Here is a 21,422-nt window from a genome sequence, read left to right on the forward strand (position 1 = left end):
TTTGCAGTGAGAACAGCTAGTCTTTTTTCTCATGTCTAACAACAGAATTAGGCAGGTGTAAAGGTGGAGAGAACTGTCTCTGAGGGCGCCTCTAGCCAGCCTTCCACAGAGAAGGCTCTTAGATACAGCAATCCCCACCCAACCCCTACCTCTCCCTGACACACTGGCCCGAGTTCTGAGGCAAAACAAGCCTACCAGAGAGCTGCAGTCTTTATTCCAAGAAACAGATGAGAGATGACACAATTGCACAGACACTGTCTTCCATTTATTCACAGAGGAGTAAGAATTGGTACAAATAATAAACATTGCTTTAAATACAAATAAATAATTCTGGTTTCTAAAGGAAACAGCTCTAGGTAATTCAAAGTTAAGTATTTTCTAAGTTCCTATTAAAAATAGAAGACTATTTTGCATTGAGTGAGTTCTACATCACCACAACCCTTTGAGGACTTGAGGATAAAATAGTGAATTCTATGCTCTAAGAAGTCACCAGAAAACTGGGAGATGATTCTTCCACCTCTGTAAACTTTCCCCCAAATGGAAGGAGAGTTACGTGCATCATAGACAGAGCTAATGAACGCAGAAAGTATTTAATACCTAAAGATATCTAGAAAGATCTACCGTGGGAAAGGCGGTAAGAACTTCCCTGAACCAGCTCTGTGAATTCTGAAACCCCACTATACTGACGTTTTGGTTTAAGTGTCTTAAATTCACTTATGCTCATAGGAAGACTTAAGTTCCTATAGTGAAAGTTTCCTCTCGCTATGAATGACAATGGTAAAAAGTCTGTAATCACTAAGAATGGCACCCTAAGGTGAAATAATGATTTATCTGGTGAAGAGACAATGGTGCTGCCCAATGACACAGTCTGTCCACCTGGCACCAGGATGACTACACCACTGAGAAAAACACACTACCTAACCACACTACCAAATAAACACGATTTATTTTTCTCTCCCTATTGTTATAAGTCATGCAGTCTTTCAAGCCTTTAAAAACCACATAAAACATGAGGTCATTACCATCTTGGTGCCAGAGTAGTGCCTGCTCCACTGTGTCCACTACTTGTCCCCACCTCACCCCACACAGGCAATCCAATTTCTTCTACTAGACCCCTAGGCAATTATTAATAAATAATGTTTGATAGAGATCAATATAGAAACATTCAGGTTTTCAAATAAATTTTGTTTTCTATTTAGATTGATCATGATACAATTCCAAATAGAACATTCTCATGCCATAAAAACAATCTCATGCAATAAGTGCATTTTAAAAGCCCCATGTTAATAACCAGATTTGTATTATAGAAGGCAGGATTATTTAGATTAAAAAATCGATGATCACTATAGAATAAAAGCTGGATTTCCAAAGAGAACTTCTGTTGTGGTACAATATGCTAAATTTGATTCTATAGTTTTGTTGATGCAAACAATCTTAAGATATACGGCATATTTTGCTAATTGGGATTTTGAAACAAAAAGCATAATTGTTAAGCAGATTACCACAACGTTTGCTCAAAGAACCAGCTCCCTTTTGCCAAAAACTTTTCCTTTTTAGTCCACTTGGAGGGATTTCCATAGTAAATTCTAGAACAACAATTCTCAACATGATTCAAAATCTCCCACTTCCCTGTCTCTCTCTAACAAGGGATTATGCTCTGCTGGGGAGTACCAGTCACATCTACAAAGTACAAAGGCAGAGGGTTTCAGGTGTGGAGACCAATTTGCTTTTGCTGCTACAGTGATTCGTAACCATCATCTTCGAGATTTCCATGCTGTTCTAGAATAAGGAGTAGTCCTTTTTTTATCTGGTGGCTTAAAGTAGGAATAGACAGGCGCTGCTGGGTACTCGGCATCGGGATTTTCTGCCATCATTTTCAGTTTTGCTTCAATGGCTTTTATCTTTGCAGTGACACTGGAAAAAGGACAGCAGAGGATCAGAATGGGCTTGGGTACATTCAGAAAATACTGTGTATTTCATCTTCCTTGTACTTCTCATTCATGTTGTAGAAGCAACAATACTCAAATAGGAACATTCAAACACACAAAAAATAACCAATGCTCTCATTTCAGGAACAAGATCTGAACCACCTGTTAAGTTTTTACTTTAAACCCAGACACTGTTAGGAGCACTCTACATATTGTCACATTTAGTCCAAAGGTACAAGCACTGTGTCTTGGCAGCTAGTAGGCACTCAGAAATAATTCATGTTGGAATTGAAAGCAGGGTCTGGAAGAGATACTTGAATACCCATGTTTATAACAGCATTATTCAAAATAGTTAGGATACAAAAGTAACCCAAGTATCCATTGATGGATGAACGAATAAGCAAAATATGATTCATAATACATTTTAAAATATTATTCAGCCTTAAAAAGGAAATTCTGACATATGCTAAAACATGGATGAATCTTGAGGACTTATGCTAAATGAAATAAGCCAGACACAACAAGATAAATGTTGTATGATTCTAGTTAATATGAGATACTTTAATACATTTAGAGACAGAAAGTAGAATGGTGGTTGCCAGGGGTTGTTTAATGGGTACAGAGTTTCAATTTTACAAGATGAAAAGAATTATGGAAGTGGATGGTAGTGATGGTTGCACAATAATATAAATGTATTTAAACACTACTAAACTGTACACTTAAAATTTGAAAAAAATAATTCATGTATAATTGAAAGCAACATTGTAAGGTAGGTATAGCCTTATTTTTGTACAGAAAGGTTAACTTACTCAATGTTAGACATAGCCAGTAAGTGGTATTGGTTGAGATTTGACTCCAAAGTCCATTCTAGTAACTATTACATTGTATCACCTTTTGAATCACCTTTTGAATCACTGAATAATAATGGCAAAAACAAATCCTGGAAATTCTATGAAGTTTCTTTTTAATGACAAATGTTTGTTTATAAAGGCTATCATTTACAGAGTGCTTATAATGAGCCAGGCATTGTGCCCACATTTTATAGATAAAGAATCAAATGCAGAAAGGTAGTGATTTGCCCAGGTTCACACAGCTAACAAATTAGAGAATTGAGATTCAAGCCCAATTTGTTTATCAAAGTCCTTGCTTTTCCCCTCCATCAGGCTGGGAGCTGAGCAGCCCCACATTAGAGAGAAGAGGTGAGGGGACATTGTGGAAGTTGTAAGGAAGTCCATTCTGATCAAGGTCATGGCAATCCTTGGACCAGAATGCACTCAGGCAGTAGATGTGTTTTAGCTCTGGCTCCCTTTATTTTCCATTCTTGCTACTGTTCATGGAAACAGTCAGGGAGAGAAGCGTAGAAGGAAATGTACACATGGCCTTTTAGATGTCCTCAAAGGTGTGCACTGCTGCACACGCTCACACTTCACATGAGCAATGTGAATGAAAAATGTTATATTACCAAGATGCATTCTGCCTCTGCTGTCATTAGTGGGACAGTGGGACATTGATGTTGTATGAGTCACACGGAAACAACCTTCTCTGATTAGGTAAAGATGTTAATACAGTGGTTCTCAACCTGTGGGTGACGACCCCTTTGGCAGTCCAACGACCCTTTCACAGGGGTTGCCTAAGATCATCCTGCATATCAGATATTTACATTACAATTCATAACAGTAGCAATATTACAGTTATGAAGTAGCAACGAAAATAATTTTATGGTTGGGTCACAACATGAGGAACTGTATTTAAAGGGCCAGAAGGTTGAGAACCACATTGTTAATAGAAAGATGTAAGCTGAGGTTCTCTGGGTTAAAAAAATGAATGGAAAACACTAGGTTATCTATTAAAAAGTGAAAACCCTGAAAAAAAGAAACTAAAGACATGTTCACTGTAATATGAAGATCACCCAGCAAAAAAGGAGAAATCCTTTTCCTACAGGGTTAGATTTATGAAAACGTCCACAGACACCGATTTGTAATTAAAGAGGCTCAATCTTAGTGGGAATATAGCATAGTGGATATAAGTTCCGAGTGAACCTATTGATGTCATTATACTTTATTAAATTTCTTAAAGTACAAAACAATAAAGCAGCACAAAATTAAGAAATACCAATATTAAACTTGTATTAGTAACACAAAAAGTTAATTTACCAATTTTATTCCTCCTGAAAACATTTCAGGATCACCTTCACTTTAATGAGATGCTTGCAAATCTGCTTTGTTTGGTGTAGTTGACACCAAAGACAGGCTTTTTGTCTGTCTGTTTTCTCTTTGGCTCTCTATCCAAATAGGCATTGCTCTCCTGACTTTATGACTGAATACTGGTTTCTAATCCTTGTAAAATGCTGACACTTCTTCACATATCTTCTTCTCTTCCCCTGGAACAGGTTTGAGAACTGTATTCCTGCAGTTACAGCTGGAGTTTCTCTGAAGTAACTAAAATACTGAATTTTGAAGTCCAGTAAAACTGGCATTAAATGTGACCCTGCTATTTGCTACCGGCATGATCTTGGCCAAGATATGTTACCTTTTTAAGCTTTACTTTCCTCTTACGTAAAATGTGCATAAGAGTACTTTTACCAGAATTTTATAATTACATGACATATGGCATGTAAAGTGTTTAGCATAGCTCCTGCTTCATAGTAAGCTCAATAAATCTTGGCTATTGCTATTGTTAATATATCTCCCTAGGCCAGTGCTCGGCAAACTCATTAGTCAACAGAGCCAAATATCAACAGTACGACGATTGAAATTTATTTTGAGAGCCAAATTTTTAAAACGTAAAATTTTACGTTTATAGGTAGGTACATTGTTATTAACTTAATTAGGGTACTCCTAAGGCTTAGGAAGAACCACACTCAAGGGGCCAAAGAGCCGCAGTTGGCTCACGAGCCGCAGTTTGCTGACCACGGCCCTAGGCTACAATGCAAAAAACCAAACATACCCCCAAAACTCTACCTCTGCTCAGCTATCCATTTAACTTCCCCTTTCTCAACCCAGCCCTTAGTTCCTTTTGTTCTGAATTAACTCCAAACATGTAACTGACAATTTATACATACTAGTACCAAAAACTGTTATAGTGGCTGAGATGGTACACAGAATTAAAGTGCTGCAAAGTAAAATATTGTATAAGGAACTCACAGTTAGGGAGGAATTAGTGTGTAATGACAAATGCCAAAGAGACACAGGCCTTATTAAAATGCTTATTTTTAAGGTAAAGACTGTGTCTGATTTATCTCTGTATTCCCAGTGGCCAAGCACAATGGCTGGTATGTGGTAGGTATACCCAGCTTTTTGTGAATGAATTCTATTTATAGAGGGATGGAAGAGAGGAAATGTATACATTCTGGAGTTTAACTGAACACATTCTCTGAACATGTCAAATGTTAGTAGATTCTATTCTAGATTTAGAGTCTGAAGAGTTACTAGAGCATGGATGAAGGTTTGGAATGAAGAAATGGCTCAAGCTCTTGAGTAACTGTGTTTTTCTATAGTACACCATCTTACCTTAGGTTAGATTGAGTGGGCTCAGTGCTAGAGGATGGCTCAAGGCTGATTGGAAGGATCTTATCATTCTTGTTATGATCATACCTCTAGAAGTAAGAAAAACAGAAATTACTTCCTGTGCAAAAACCAATGGGCTGGTTTTTGCACAGGAGCATGGGTCTATATACTTCAACCCCACCAGGATATCATCAGCATATTTCTAGACAATTTTAGGACAGCTTTACATTTAGAATTAATGCAAAACTCCACACAATTTTGGCTTAAAGCTATACATTTAGAAAAAGAAGTTTAGAAGAAGCCTCCCACCAGCCATTAGTTCTCCTTATCTGGTAGGGAATTTCTAGTTTCAAATTCACAGGTGGCACATGTACACGGCAGGATTGCCCTTACATTCTTATTTTAATGGTCACATATCACCTTTTACCATATTTATTTTACTTCATCCAAACACTTAAAAATTTTGCTAGATTTTTGCCAAGTACCAAGCATAACATTCAACTCTTAACAGGCCTGAGTGGAGAAGAAAAATAGTAATAGCTTTCAGCCATTGATACAGAAAACATTCTCCAGGAAAAGAACAGTTTAATTTGATGTGAGAAATTATATACTTCTTGTAAAAAGTAAAGAATAATATCTCAGAGCAACCAGGATCCTCTGGTCAAAAGACCTGTAGGAGAAGGGAAGTACGAGGCACAGAGAGTCTCAAATGAAAGAAGGAATGAAGAATGGTTTCTCTTGCGTGCCTTTTCAGTGAGATGCAGAATGAGAAAATGACAGCCAGTCTGGCCAATGAGACTGGATTTTCTTTTGAGTAAAAAAGTCTTTGGTAATTTTCCTCATTTCTATTTTCCAGGTAGTGAGCCCTGGAAGCTGAGAAGACTCTGTGGCTGACCACCTGAAACGCAGGATCCAAAGTGTCTGAGCTCTGTTTTCCAGCTTGGACACTGAGCTCAAATGTTTAACTTCTGACTCTTCCAGGAAGCCTGTTGGGTGGAGTCTCTGATCAAAAACCCATACTCATATAGCTAAAGACTGAAGCTCCAGTTTTAACGGCCACAGATCTTTTTGCAGGTCTCCCAACCCCACTGCAGAAGAAAGGGAATCAACTCCTAGGGTTACTCCAGTCCCTGTACTTCACCACCTCTTTCAGTTTCCCCAGCCAGGACAGAAAGCCATTCATTTTTAAAAATGGTCATAGCTTTTCCAGTGCGCTCTCCCAAGAGACCTCCTACAAGACGAATAAGGCAGTGTGCCACTTCTCAGGCCTTGAAGACAATACAGACCCTGCAAAGTACCAAAAATAACTCTCGAAATATCTGGTGTAATGAGATGCCAGTGTTTTAAGCACTCATGCAAACTACCCACTTCTCAAGCATTTAGAATAAACATATTCAAACTCTTCACAGACTTGAGAGGCTGGGGAGAGTCTAATAATGCCTAAAGCAACTAATTTTAAAAATAAATACATTTTTTTTCTTCCAAAGAACCACCCCACCAAAAAAATGATAGAGGTCTGAGTATACACATCAGCCACATGGAAAAATCAATCAAAAACAGAATCTGTGGGTATGTGGAGAGAAACAATGAAAGAACTTAATCCCTCTTGAGATGCTTCTCAAAAGAAAAATCTGGCAACACACATGGTAAATACAAGTAGGAGACCAGAGTATGGCTGTTCCAGATGTGAAGAGACTGGGATGCAAATGGCTAACTGGACAATTGTCTTTTGGAAGACTCATTAGGATGAGCTGAAGCTGCCTTTCCAGCGTCTCACACTTACCTTGACTTGAGCATGGGCCCATCGCACCACCAGCTTCTTAGACAGAGCCAGCTTGCCATTGAGACACTGGATGGCTTGTTCTGCTTCCTGTCCAGGAAAGGGCCTACAGTTAGTCAACAAGTCAAATGGCCGACAAGCTACATGTATTCACAAGGGCCTCGTTAGCTTTGATGGCTGAATTTCTAACCACACCACTTTTGGTAAACAATTGGCAAAAAGTTTACAAAGAAAAAAAGGAAAATAATAAAAAGGGTGTGAGTTTTTTAGTCAAACAAAAATTTAAGTGGCTCTGTCACTTACTGGCAGTTTAGTGTTTGGCAGGTCACTTATAAATCATCTCTCTGAATATTAGCTTCTTCACCTGTAAACTATGGAGGATACTTTCTCCTCGATGGTTTGTGAGGAGTAACAGAGTACACGGAAAGGATGGAGCGTGTGGGAAGCACTCAACCAACATTAGCTGACAGTATTGTTATTAGGTGATACCTTCCTACCTACTTCTGTTAGTCAGGGTAGCACTTACTGTGTCAAGAACTAGTACTCCCCCCAGGAACCCTGGAACTGTATCCTGGACTAGGGCTCATACTCCCTGGATCCTAAGTGAGAAACAGTAATGGCCTCAAAGGATATGGGAGTGAAGAAAACTAAGCCGGAAAAAGCAAGAGTAAGTCAAAGAGACTGTGAGCAAGGTATCTGTGAGCCAATCTATGCACCTGGCTTTCCAAACCAGAAGTCCCCTGACCTTTTCCCTATCAGACACAGGAGCAACCAGGCTGAAAGGAATTCCTGAAGCTGGATAACAGGCACTCTAGGACATTCCCAGGAAGCCTGGCTGTACTTTTCCATCCTGCTGAGCCTTCTCTGCTCTGTGTGTATCCACAAGGCATTCGGCCAAGAGGAACCATGTTCACTGGGGGTGAAGAAGCCCTTAAGGAACAAAGAAAAGAAACAGGGACAGTCTATTTGTGACCTCAGGCATTCCAGTCTGGTTTTACTGGTGGTTGCTTTATTCCTCTGGAGCTTACCAGTATGACCTTCAACAAATACTTATTGAGTACTCACTATGTGTCAGATATTAAATAGTCACTGGCTTCCTTGCCTCACTACAGCACGTAAAGTTAAAGGGATGAATAAGAGGGACATTTTATTCTCCTTTTAAGTTTCATTTAGTCAATCAGAATTTACATGGCACTCTCTATTAATTCTGTAGCATCAACACTAATAAGGTGCCAGCAGTGACAAATGCTTCAAGAAATAATTTCCTATCTCTATACCTTGTTTCAAAGTTCTTGCAGTCAACATTACTGTTAAATGTCAACTATGTTTTCCTATGCACCTTCATCTAGTCTCTTAACTTCCTATAAGGTAAGAAGGGTGTAGGTTTTTAATCCCCATTTTTAGATGAAAACTGAGGCCAAAGAAGTTAAGAGACTTGTCCAAAGTTAATAAATAAAAGAGCCAGAATAGAAGATAGGCTTTGTGACTTCTAGTCCAGCAAGATGACAGACTTTAGTTGTCTGTAAGAATTGTCATCACGCTCTATCATTGAGGAAAAATAAAGTATTTACAAATGCTAACCATATCAGGCATTCTTTCAGTTTCCCCAAAACTTGAACAATTAGAGCAGCAATGTATCACTTATTGCCTATCAGAGCTGCAAAAAAAAAAAAAAAAAAAAAAATCCCCCAGTACGGGGCAGGACAATGACATCTCAACACATACTGACACATCGTTTCTTGACAACAATCTGGCAGTTGTATTATGAAAAATCTGCATGGCCTTTGTTGATGCCACTCCATTTTCCTGAGTGCAGTAGATATGCAGGGTTAGAGTTGCAAATGTATTCACTACTGCACTGTTTACACTTGTGAATCACTAGGGAGAACCTAAATAGCTAACAGTTAGTCAAATACCATATGTTCATATAATGAAATATTATGCGGTCATCAAACATCCTGTTGATTAGCTTTTAAACTGAGGTCTGCTACATGTAATAAAATGTATAAATATTAAAGATACAGATCAATGAATTTTTACATATTTAAATCTATACCAGTGAAACCACAATATTATGATACAGAATGTTTTCTTGCTGTGTATTAGGTGACAGAAAAAAAATTTAGTATACTTTGAGTGCCAAACAGGATCATATGATCCTATTCATGTATTAGAAGCCATATATGCGTGTATGTATAAAGTCTTCCAGGGTTGTTGTTTTGTTTGTGGGAATGTGAAGAAAGAAGAAGAAACTAAGAGACACACAACTAAAACTTAACTGATTATTTCTGGATATCTGGCTGATAAATTAAGCCACGTACCTACTGGGTATATTTTCATCTATAATAAACATGCTTTACTTTTATAATAAGAAAAACATCCAAATACAATTATTAATAAAACAATAACTAGACAATGTTCTCACATAAAACTAATAAAGTGACAGAGAGTACTGAGCAGTGTCTCTATATTTAATAACATTCAAATTCAAGTTCTTTATCAATGCGTATCCATCCCAAGGACAAAATTTTAATACAAGATACATGTATATATCATGATTGAGGATGGATGTTTTCTTCCTTTAGATATATATTCAAATTTGTATGCATTTATTTGGAGACATTCAGAAGAAGGGTAAATTTTTAAGAAATTGAAAGAAAAAAGCGTTTGTGGGTGGCTCACCACAGACAGGGAGAGCTTTTGTACCACAGGACAAAACTACTGAAAGAGGAGGCGGCTTTGTTGGTCAGCCACTAAAGGCAAAAACAAAGCAGATGAGGGAAGAGGATATCCATTTGCTTCATGTGGGCATCCCAAAGCATTTGGTCAGAAAAGTAGGTCAGCCAGCCACCTTTGTCCGAAAGCCTAGGGAGGGTAAATTTTGGAAGCTATTCACTAATTCTTTCATTTACCAAGGACCTCCTTTAAGACTCAGAGCAAGGCACAGAGGCATTAATCAGACTTGGCTCCTGCCCGCAAGGAACTGCTATTCTAGCAGTTAAGAGACATGCACAAATACTCATGGGAGAGTCTAAGTACTGGGAAAGGGGAAGCAGTCCAATTACCTGCTTGGTTTCAAAGTTAACGAAACAGTACCCTCTGGGCTGTCCCTCCAAAGCACCTGACTTGTGGAAAAGGAAGTCAAACTGTTTTACCGTGCCAAACTTCTGGAGGAGCTTCAGGAGGTGGTATCTGTGGGGAAAGCACAGTCCATGAGTACGCTCAGGGAAATCTGTTGGCCAATGAGCCTGAGTATGAGATAAAAGCAAGAGATAATTTACTCCAGGGATAACATCTCACGCCCCCGCCCCCTGCCTTCCTCCAAACTGCTCTGTTAGTCTATTTGGCAAACAGAGTTGTTTGCCTCTATTTGGAATGGGAACGAGAATTGTCATGGCTATGCGTCTGTCCAGCACAAAACCACCAAACAAAAAACCACACCTAACAAACAGCTGTCTGGCCCACAAGCACCATTTGTTTTTCTTTTGGAGAAAAGCTCAAAAATAGTGTCGATTTATTTATTTTTAACTTCTTGGCAATGAAATAATATTTGTGAATAACCACAACTCCATCAGAAACACACACACTCCAAAACACACACACTCCAAAAGTCAAAAATAAAGTAACACATACACAATCACACAAATAAGTAATCCAGAAAGACTTCCCTATTAGATTGTAGCATTAACCCCACACTGCGCTTGTGAGAAACTGCCCCAAACCAAGCCACAGCTAGTGGCACTTCCATTATTAAGTGCTTGAGTTTCAATCTCTGATGTGACTGAACGCCAGGACAATATGGAACCACAATGTGACTGAAGCTGGTCTCACACAGGACAGGGAACCTGGCCAGTTCCATCCAGCTGTGGGTAACTAACAAGCCTGTTTCTTAACACAGTTTAGACTCTGGAGCATGGTTGAATAAAACATATAGCTGGCCAGGGAAGAAATTTATTCCAAGCTTTTGCTTGCCACTCTGCCCTTCACCCTCTTCTTGGATTCCTTTCTCTAAAACTTATTTGGTTTCTATAGAGCTTTTAAGTTATTCAAACAGATGTGGCCTTAACAGGTTGCTGTGGCCAATCTCAATTCCGACTTCCTGTCATCTGATGCAAGGGTGAGACAAACCAACAGCTCTCCCGTTTCCTTTTCCTTTGGCCTTCCTCCTGGCATCCTCCACACTATTCAAATGGAGTCAAGGCTTTCTCTAAACAATGCTGTCCCTGTGATACTAAAAAGGTATCAGCCCACATGCTAAATCTGTTATTACTGGGAATTCGACCCCACAGGGAGTCAGTAAAGCTGTCCTTACAGCCACATTTATATTCACATTGTTTTCTAGGAGAAACTCATCAAGATTTTATTCTTGACTAAGAATCTCCTTTGGGAGGCAGAAAGATAGGAACTGGATCATAAGCTCTACTGAATTTGACACTAATACACATTGACAAGCAAGCCCATTATCCTGGATCAGGTGCCTGACAAACTGGAGAAAGGAAGACACAATACAGGTCTTTTACTGGGGCAGGATGCAAGGATCCCAAGGTATTCTGTGGATATTCATCTGGTCTTTAGACCTATTTTGAAAGAAAAAACAACCTTCTCGTTTCTAAACTCTCAACTCCCATCAGGAGACCTCAACTGTGAGTGAGAATTTAGGAGGTGATTCATCAGGGGAAAGGGAGACACCTCAGCACACATGTCTGGTTTACGTGATTTTTGGAACAGCAAGAGTGAGTCTCTGAGCAGACAGATAGGCTAGAAGAGTCTCCCTCAACGTCGCTAATTCACAGCTGCATTTCCCACTTAGTACATCCATTCAAACCATAACACTGCACCAGTTGCTATGAATGGTGGGTCAAACCTGTTTTTTTTTTTTTTAAACAATCTAAAGGACTCTGTGGGCTGGTCATCTTTTCATTAGCTCTATTCTGCTTAATAGCCGGAAGGTAAGACGATCGGCATTTCCTAGGAAATGAATTTTAATTTACTCAGGGAAAAAAAAAAAGCCGGCAGATTATTCTTTGAAAAGCTAACAAATACGTTTTGCCCAAGAAGCCCGACCTTAAGATTCCAGGAACATCTGCTTAGGTCTGTGTCTTTCAACTTCTCCAGGATTTCTTTTCTTGTTTGATAATTTCTTGAAATTATCGGAACACCGAAACAAAAGGAATGAAATGTTTACTATTTTGCTTCCTGGAGATGGGGACTGCAAGCTCTGATAGTGAAAAAAACCTGAAGACTCTTGCTTTCACATCTGCAAGCACTTTCATCTGCTGCTGAAGAATGGGAGATCTCACTACTCACCAGAGCCTTGCTTCCCCCCTGCAGGAAATGTGGGCCCTGCAGGCTTCTGGAGCTAGAGAATTACTACACCAGCAACTTAAATCAGTGTATTGTTGTTTTTTGTAATGGGTCTTTAAATGGCATTGCTGCCTAATGGCAAATAAGTAATTAATCTATACAAATGTTAAAGCAAACAACTACTATGTGTCAAAAACTGCATTAGGCTCTTGGACTATCCCGATGAGTACAAGAGGTCCTTGCCTGCAAGGACTTCACATTCTGGTTAGAAGAGGGAGATATGTAATCAATTACAGTGTCATGCTTGCACATACTGGTAAGCATAAAGATGAAGAGGACCATTGTTCAGGGAAAGTAGTGGTCAGTGAATGCTAAGTACACTGATATATAGGTGACAAAATGTCTGATCGATTGAAAGAGAGTTGGGGAGGCACTAAGAGATGAGGCTGCAAGGCAGGAAGGAACAGGTTATGAAACATGTGTGCTTAGTGAGGGAATTTTAATTTGATGCTGAAGGCAATGGGAAGCAACAAAATGACATTTAAGATGACATTTAGTGCACAATTTGTTCAAAGGAAAATTTCATTCTAAACTTATAGAAATTGTTATGTGGCAGGTCTTCATGTTCTATGCTTTGTATGTAATAGACTGGTCTTACTGTGTTCCAAATTTAAGTAAGCAAACAGTAAGGACTGTTTCATAATGCATTTATTTTTCCTTGCATTCTAGTTTATCTGTGAAAGTCTGTATCAGAAGGACATTTCCACCTGGATGACTCTCCACTGCTTTCAAGTTTATTTAATCTACCCCAAACTGACCTCTTCCCCTCCACAAACTTTTGCCTCTTCCCAGCTATCCCAGGGGTCAGTGTGGACAAGATTCTTTTACATTTCTCAGGCAAGAAACATTAGGATCATCTTCAACTCTCCACTCCTCTTCAATCACTTTTTCTTCATCTGATTCACCACTGGCCTCCAAGTTCACGGTCTCTATCTAGGGGATATTAATGGCAGACCTGTAGCTAAACTTCATCATTAGCCTTGCCCCTCCAATTCATCCTTCATACTAATTTTCCTATTAAAACACTAGAGGACCGGTGCACGAAATTCGTGCAAGAGTAGGCCTTCCTTCCCCGGCTGCTGGCACCGGCTTCCCTCGCAGCCATGGTTTCATCCGGAAGGATGGAAGGATGTCTGGTCTAATTAGCATATTATGCTTTTATTATTATAGATCATTTTCATGATATCAGTCTCTTGCTAAACACCCACAATGCGTCTCTTCTACATGAAATTCAATCGGGTGTGAATTAACTTTTAAAGACTATTTTAATCTGATAGTATTCTATTTCTCTAAATATTTTCACTATCATTTAGTATTCAACCTCTCCTTTAGTAAAAAGGTCTTCATGAGCCCAGCCAGTATGGCTCAGTGGTTGCGCATCGACCTATGAACCAGGAGGTTCCACTTGATGCCTGGGTTGCTGGCTCCATCCCCAGTAGGGGGCATGCAGGAGGAAGCCAACTGATTCTCTCTCATCATTTATATTTCCATCTCTCCCTCTCCTTTCCTCTCTCTGAAATCAATAAAAACATTTTTTTAAATAAAAAAAAGGTCTTCCTGCTAAGACTTATTATTCCACAACAATCTTATTCCTACCTTTATTTATGATTCACCATTCATTCAGAATGCTCCTTCTTAGAGAACTTCTCCTGGCTTTATTCCTGTTCACACTTCTTATGCACAATGCTGTGGCTATTAATTTGGCCTTCTATACAGCACATTTAATATTTGAAAAAGAAAGCAGTATTAACCCTTCAGAGGAAACCACAGTGTGGAAAATAGACAATATTAAAGACCTGAACTTTTCAGTTTTTCTGTTGAAGATACTAGTAATACACACACACACACACACACACACACACACACACATCTAGTATTTATTTATTTTTAAAATCTTTGTTGTTGAAAGTATTATATATGTCCTTCCTCCCCCTCACCCCCTTAATGATATTTAGAGGTGTTGTTTTATAGTTAGATTTGAGTCCCATCATTTAAAAGAAGTCCTTACATTTTAAAATTTAGACTAGGATACTTTAGGTTATAACTATTCAATTATGTGAACTATTACCTACTTGTGCAAAGAGCACTAAATCAGGCTGTGGGAAACTGAGTCAACTCACTTAACTCTTTCTATAAAAGAGGGAAAATATCTGTTCCACTGGCTTCACAAGGTTGTCACACTCTTAAATAAGAGGAACTAATGCAATATTAGAGCTAGAAAAATGTTCAGATCATTTAGTTGAATATTCTCTTTATAGGTAAGAAATATTAAGTATAATGTAATTGAAAGGAATCAGAATATAGTAGAAAGAACGTGAGTTTGGAATCTGCTACCTCCATAAATAAGAGTATGTCATCATTCCTCTAAATCCAAATCCCTAAAATCTGTTTAGTCATTTGGATATTCCTGGCCTCTAGCATGGCCCTAAAATGGGCAGTTTTGCAACCACAAAGTGAACAAAAAATAACGAGCAGCAGAATATTAGAGTGCTGGAAAGTTCGTTAGGAATGCATATACTGTTGAGAGGAGAGCCTGACTCCGATTAATAACTAACAAGCACATGCACATAGAATTACTACTAAAAATTGTGCGGTAAAGTTTTTAACTGTCGTTGGTTTACATATTTCTGTAACTATTCGTGACAGCAAATACTATAATTTGTCTTCTAATAAGAGGTAAAAAGCATTTCTATAGGAGGGGTATTCAGATCAGTTTATAGAAGAGATCAGGAGGAGGGATGGTAAAGAGTATGGATATGCAGAAACAAGAGAGATAAGAATGGTTTTGTTGAATGGAAAACAGGCAAGAACTAGTACCAATCTGTTGGTGGATGTCGATTTCATTACGAAAACCGGAGGTGCTCTGCAAACTTCTGGCAAGTCTTTAGAAGTTTAGCGATTTGGATTCAAACAATACCCTCTGAGATTGAAGTATAAGCCAGGCACCACAAGGTCACATAAGTTTTATCATGTAATCCTTCCAATGTTTGGGAATGACTGTATTTTAATAACTAGTCTAGGCTATTACCTACATTGAGAGGAAGAGGATCCAGAAGTTTCTCTGCTTCAAACACTTGGAAGGAAATCACATATTCCTACAAGATAAGACCTATCATACTAATATGTTAGTTTTCTTTGTTATAATTAAGTAAATTAAATAAGGTAATATTAAGTATTTCAAGCTAATCATAGGCTATGATTGGTAGCTATGTCTTTAAAAAAATTGATTACTATTTAATCAATTGGCTTAACAGAGAAAATGCTTTAAAATGAGGAGTCCATAGAGGAAGAAGAGTGAAAATGATCTCTGGTGATACAGAAGTGGGAAGCCACAGGTAGAACCTGCAACGCCCCGACCTGTAGGTTAGGACTTGCCACCCACCTTAGGCCTGATGTAAAAGAGCAGAGGCACCAGAGGGAAAGTTTTGATTCAGGGTTGTTAATGCTGTAACTGAAGAAAACATTCAAAGACTCCAACTTACGACATAAACCGAGGTGGCAGGTGCCCACTTGAACCTTCCTGACAAGCAGCAGGACACACTTAGAACAAGGGTCTCATTACAGGGAATTGCAGCCAAAACAATGAACAGTTTCCATACTCCAGATTTCCATTCAGACAAGCAGGGGTAGGAATGGAAACCATTCTTGGGAGTGTCCCCTCACAAGCTTGGGTTTTAGATGATGGAAAGTTTTTCTGATCAACACACATTAACTGAGAGGCTGGGCAGATTCACACATTCATCCTCAAAGCCATGAGCCATAAAGAGAACCAAAATCAATTCACAGTCTATATTTCAGGGTCCCCATGACCATGGTCACATAATATGGGGCAACACAACCTTAAATACCATCATAATTTCCAGAGGGACCAAACACTATCTACATTTAGCTGATTTGAGCTTGAGCAGGTTTAAGGAACTAAATTTTCTGTCATGATATGTTAGTTTACATCCCTTTTCCTGTCTCTTAATCTCAACCCTTAAATGTACCTCCTCTAATTCCAGACTCTGAAGGTTCTGTTGTCTCTTCTCCCCTTCCTTTTAACACTATTACAAAGAGAGTAACTACTAGGACTGATGAAATCTTCCACGTTTACTTTAAGCACTGAGCCCATCTAGCTCAATCCACTCACCCGCTACCAACCACGACCCTGAACAACTGGGAGAAGGAAAAACATCTCCATTCTCTTTGCTCAGAAATTCCTTTCCACTATAATGTCCACAGTGGGAAGAGTGGGGAGTCAGGACAATTCAATTACTTTTCTGACTGTGGTGGGCAAGGCACTTCCATCTCTTGGGGCCTCTACTGTGGGTTAAGAGAACTGGCCATATCAGAGATTTTCAAATGGTCCTCATGGAGTCCAATAAGTGATTGCTAAAGAAAGGGTGGGAGTTACCAAAGGCTGTGAGTGCGCCTCTTCCCCTCCTTCAATCAGAGCAGCTCTGAGCTTTTACTTTATATATATGTTCTCATTACTTTAAGACAAGATCCCTCAGATTTTAAGAGTTGGAAAATGGCTTAGCATAGGGCACTTGGCACACAGTAGGCACGCAAATCATTTAATGAATGAAAACCAAAGGGACTGAGGTGATCTCTAAGATCCCTTCCAGCTCTGACCTCCCATGGCTGTTTAACATGAATTAAAGTCAAATGCTGCCCCTCTACCTGCCTATGAATACACTGAGATTTCTGCTTGTTCCTTCATTTTGAGGAAATCATGCCCAAAGCTGATTCTAAAAAATAATTTCCTGATCATGGGTACAAGGATTCAAATAGTTGATCTCTGGCAAGTAGAAAAAAAGAATATAGTTTAAAGGCTATCCAAGTCTATGTCTTTGCAGTAGAAGAGTCCAAATGTAAGAAAAATACCAAAATAACAGGCTAATAACATCACATCTCCTTTAAAGACAACTGAAACGTAAGTAAAAGGGCCAAAATATATCCTCTATCCTTAAAAATTCTTCTGAACACCACTGTAGACATCCCAGTTTCTAGGCAAGGAATCAAGATGACTTTGACTTACTCTGTGATTTTGGGGTCCAGGTTGCCAATCCATAACCGGTGCCCTTCCTGTAGGGAACCCTCTGACAGGATGGATGCGTTCTCCAGGGGAAGAGTTTTGGTTTCTGCTTCCATCAATCTCTATTAAATACTAAAGGAAATGCGAACATTCAGACAGCAGAAGAGCAACACTGTGTGAACATGAGACTTCAAATTCAGTTCAACAAACATTTATTCAAGGAGGGAATGCCCTGGGCAATCCTTCAAAGGCCTCAGTTCTTCCACAACCAGGGCCCCAGCACCAGTTCCCTTGGGACAGCTCCTCTGGCAGCCAGAAAGTAAAAGCTTCCATTTAAGGTGAAAGGGGTGTGGTTCTGTGTGTAGAAACTCAAGTTTTCCTCTTCTGAAGCCAGAGGCTGACTGGGCAGGAGGCCAAAGTCTCTCTTACTGCACGATACTCCAGTTTAACAATTATCACCCAAAGTAAGCCTTGGAAACCACCAGAAAGAAAGTTAATGACACTGAAGAAGATGGGTAAGGCGGAGCAATAGTGAAAAAGGCAATACAGGAAATTAAAGGCCATAGATTTTGGAATTAGAACTGAGTTTGCAAGCAGGTTATGTGAATTGATAAATTACCTAAACATTATAGGCCTCCTTTTCCTCATTTATATAAATGGAAAGAACAGTTCTTATCTTACAGAGCCATTGGGAAGATTACAGGCAGTGCATGAAAAAAATCATTAAATGCTATATCTGACAATAGTAAATAATAAATATTAGCTATTATCATGTTTAATATTTTGAGAGGCTGGGAAGAAGAGATGAACTTCCTCCTTAGTTAGTCCATTTCTCGTATTTACTAGTTTTGTAACGTTGGGCAAATTATTTAACCACCCTGTGCCTCAGTTTCCCATCTGTAAAATGGGAATAATACCCCATAAGAGTTGTGAAGACTTACTGAGTTAATACTCTTAAAGCACCTAACAAGCTTTCAATTAATGTTAGCTTAAATTATTACTAGTCTTAGTTCCTGAAATGTCTCATCTCATAGACAAAAAAGGAAAATGAGGATTATGATGGCCACAGTAGTGTACAAAAAAACCCGGTGTCAGGAGACTAGGTTTCAAATTTTGGCATTTCGACTGGAAGTCACTTCTCCCTAAGTTTCAGTTTCCTCATCTCTACACAATAAACCTTGCCCTGCTTATACCTTAAGGTTGTTGCGAGGACAAAGATGAGATGCCAGATATAAAATACAGCATTCATGAAAATATAATGCAGCAAAGAAGAGACAAAAGGGCTGGGAAGATGGCAGGCTGTGCCAGACTTCAGAACTCCCTGCTACAGAAACGTGTCCTATATAACCAGAAGGGCCTCAAGAGGTTGGTGCGGCAGGAACTGTTTAATAACAACACTGCCATTACCTCTTACCATCTCAGCACAGCGTATAAAGTCTAGCACACAGTAGCCCCTAGATCAGTGATGGCGAACCTTTTGAGCTCGGCATGTCAGCATTTTGAAAAACCCTAACTTAACTCTGGTGCCGTGTCACATATAGACATTTTTTGATATTTGCAACCATAGTAAAACAAAGATTTATTTTTTATTTTTTAAAAAAATATATTTTATTGATTTTTTTGTTTTTTTACAGAGAGGAAGGGAGAGGGATAGAAAGTTAGAAACATCGATGGGAGAGAAACATCGATCAACTACCTCCTGCACACCTCCTACTGGGGATGTGCCCGCAACCAAGGTACATGCCCTTGACTGGACTCGAACCTGGGACCCTTCAGTCTGCAGGCCAACGCTCTAGCCACTGAGCCAAACTGGTTAGGGCAAGATTTATATTTTTGATATTTATTTTATATATTTAAATGCCATTTAACAAAGAAAAATCAACCAAAAAAAATGAGTTCGCGTGTCACCTCTGACATGCGTGTCATAGGTTCGCCATCACTGCCCTAGATAATTGTTTGTTGACTGTGTTTATCTATTCCCACAAAAGGGTATTCTTCTGCCTTTACCACTCACATGTTCAATCTGTTTGGCAATGTGCGACAAGCAACCACTAACTGCTAAACCCCGGGTTATATGCAGAAAATAAAGACATGAATAACCCATAGCTCTTGTTCTTACCTCCTGTGAGGAAGGTAAGACAGACATAAACAGAATCCCAGGAGTAAAAATAAGAGGAGAAACATTTTGTCTTCTCCCTACTTTCTTTTCTTTCCTCTTACTTTCTTAAAGATCATTCATTCAAAGAAAATTTACTGAGGTTCTATTTTCCAGGTATTGTTTAGGTCAGTGATGGCGAACCTATGACACGTGTGTCAGAGGTGACACGCAAACTCATTTTTTTGGTTGACTTTGTTAAATGGCATCTAAATATATAAAATTAATATCAAAAATATAAGTCTTTGTTTTACTATGGTTGCAAGTACCAAAAAATTTCAATATGTGACACGGCACCAGAGTTAAGTTAGGGTTTTTCAAAATGCTGACACGCCGAGCTCAAAAGGTTCGCCATCACTGGTTTAGGTCCTGGGGACAGAGCAGTGAAGAAAGTACCCAAAGGGTACTAATATTTGGAAGAGGGGCAGGACACAAAAAAAAGCAAAATAAATAAGATGTAACTCATGGTAAGTGCTGCAAACACAACGAAGCAAGGTGATTGGAAAAGAATACTGGGGTTGGACTACTTTGGAACTAGCGGAAAGGCCTCTAAAGGAGATGATATTTGAGACGGAACTGGAATAACAGGACCTTCTGATTGTCTCATGTCTAAAAACAGAAATGATACCAATAGCTTCTTAGTATCACAGGAGGGTACCATCTTTAGCGGGAAGAGCACAGGAAATCGGCCCCCACAAAATCTGCATTCAACTCCTGGTTTTTGCACCCCATGACTGTATGACTTTAGTGAGTCACGATCCCTTCTCCCCCTTATGTGTCCTCTTCTCAGAAAAGTTCCTAATGGAGGGAGCTCCCTGTTAGTCTCTATCACAGCCACCTTTTCCTTTCCACACAATGCTGATTAATTTTCTGTGATATACTGTTTTATCGCCCGTTTCCCTCACTAGAATGGAAGCTACTAGAGGGCAGGGCCTTGCCTATTTTGATCATGGTTCCATCCCCAGCGGCTCGTGGCCAGCGATCAATATTTACTGAATGAATGAACGAAGCAAGCCACTTTTCCACTCGCAGCCTCAGTTCCTCCCTTCTTCCTAGAATGGACACCATTATCCCTTTCCACTGGGTCGTTAGGAGGCTAAAACAAGACAGTGTCGGTGACAGCTCAGCACAGCGCTTTTTGCGAAAGTGTAACGAGAAATCAAGATGGCCCGAGACTTTCAAAACCCTTTGACTTTGCAACAGCGACAACACTTAGATTGTTAACAGGGCTGACAAGCACGCGTTTTCACCTCTCCTCCCGGAGGAGCTGCAACAGCCTGGAAGCCAGGAATAGTCACTTGGGGGAAATGAAGTGCAGAGGAGCAGAGGCACTCGTTCCTAAGGGCTGTTAACGGCGGAGTCCCACGTGGAACCCCGGCTTCCCGACCCAGGCCTCGAATTCCCAGAGGCGGCGGGTCACCACTCGGTTTGTTATTTCCGGGCCAGCGGCGGGACAATCCGGGGCGGGGCCTGAGAAGCGTCTTCTCCGGCCGCCTCCCCGGGGAGGCCCGCCGGGGTCGGGGCTGTGGTGCAGGGGCCCGGACTCACCTCCTGGCCTCGGCGTCTTCTCCTCGGCTCATGCCCCTAGGGCAGGTCCCCCCCCCGCAGCCCACCGCGCTCCAGACGCCTCCGTCGCGACGTTACCTGCCGCCAGGCCGCGGGTGACGCA

General features: G+C 39.9%; 1 protein-coding gene across 2 annotated transcripts; it reads right to left on the minus strand.

The window, feature by feature from the left end:
- Nucleotides 1–1,735: 1,735 nt before the first annotated feature.
- Nucleotides 1,736–21,418, minus strand: RBM18 (RNA binding motif protein 18). Of its 2 annotated transcripts, none has more exons than XM_006774011.2 (6): nt 21,302–21,418; nt 17,602–17,730; nt 10,280–10,406; nt 7,218–7,304; nt 5,438–5,523; nt 1,736–1,914 (listed from the first exon to the last, which is right to left on the minus strand). In XM_006774011.2, the coding sequence occupies exons 2-6, from the start codon at nt 17,712–17,714 to the stop codon at nt 1,755–1,757; spliced, it is 573 nt and encodes a 190-aa protein (XP_006774074.1). In that variant the 5' UTR covers nt 17,715–17,730; nt 21,302–21,418; the 3' UTR covers nt 1,736–1,754. The 2 variants fall into 2 exon arrangements, with proteins under 2 accessions (XP_006774074.1, XP_006774075.1); XM_006774012.2 differs by lacking the exon at nt 21,302–21,418 and adding an exon at nt 21,004–21,174.
- Nucleotides 21,419–21,422: the final 4 nt, after the last annotated feature.

Source organism: Myotis davidii, unplaced genomic scaffold, assembly GCF_000327345.1.
Source record: "Myotis davidii unplaced genomic scaffold, ASM32734v1 scaffold964, whole genome shotgun sequence".
Lineage (NCBI taxonomy): Eukaryota > Metazoa > Chordata > Mammalia > Chiroptera > Vespertilionidae > Myotis > Myotis davidii.

Coding starts and splice junctions, on each gene's coding strand:
- RBM18 (XM_006774011.2), bottom strand. CDS start 17,714: ATGGAAGCAGAAACCAAAACTCTTCCCCTGGAGAACGCATCCATCCTG. Junction 10,407..17,601: donor CTGGACCCCAAAATCACAGA/GTAAGTCAAAGT, acceptor CTTTCCCCACAG/ATACCACCTCCTGAAGCTCC. Junction 5,524..7,217: donor GGGCCCATGCTCAAGTCAAG/GTAAGTGTGAGA, acceptor TCTTACTTCTAG/AGGTATGATCATAACAAGAA.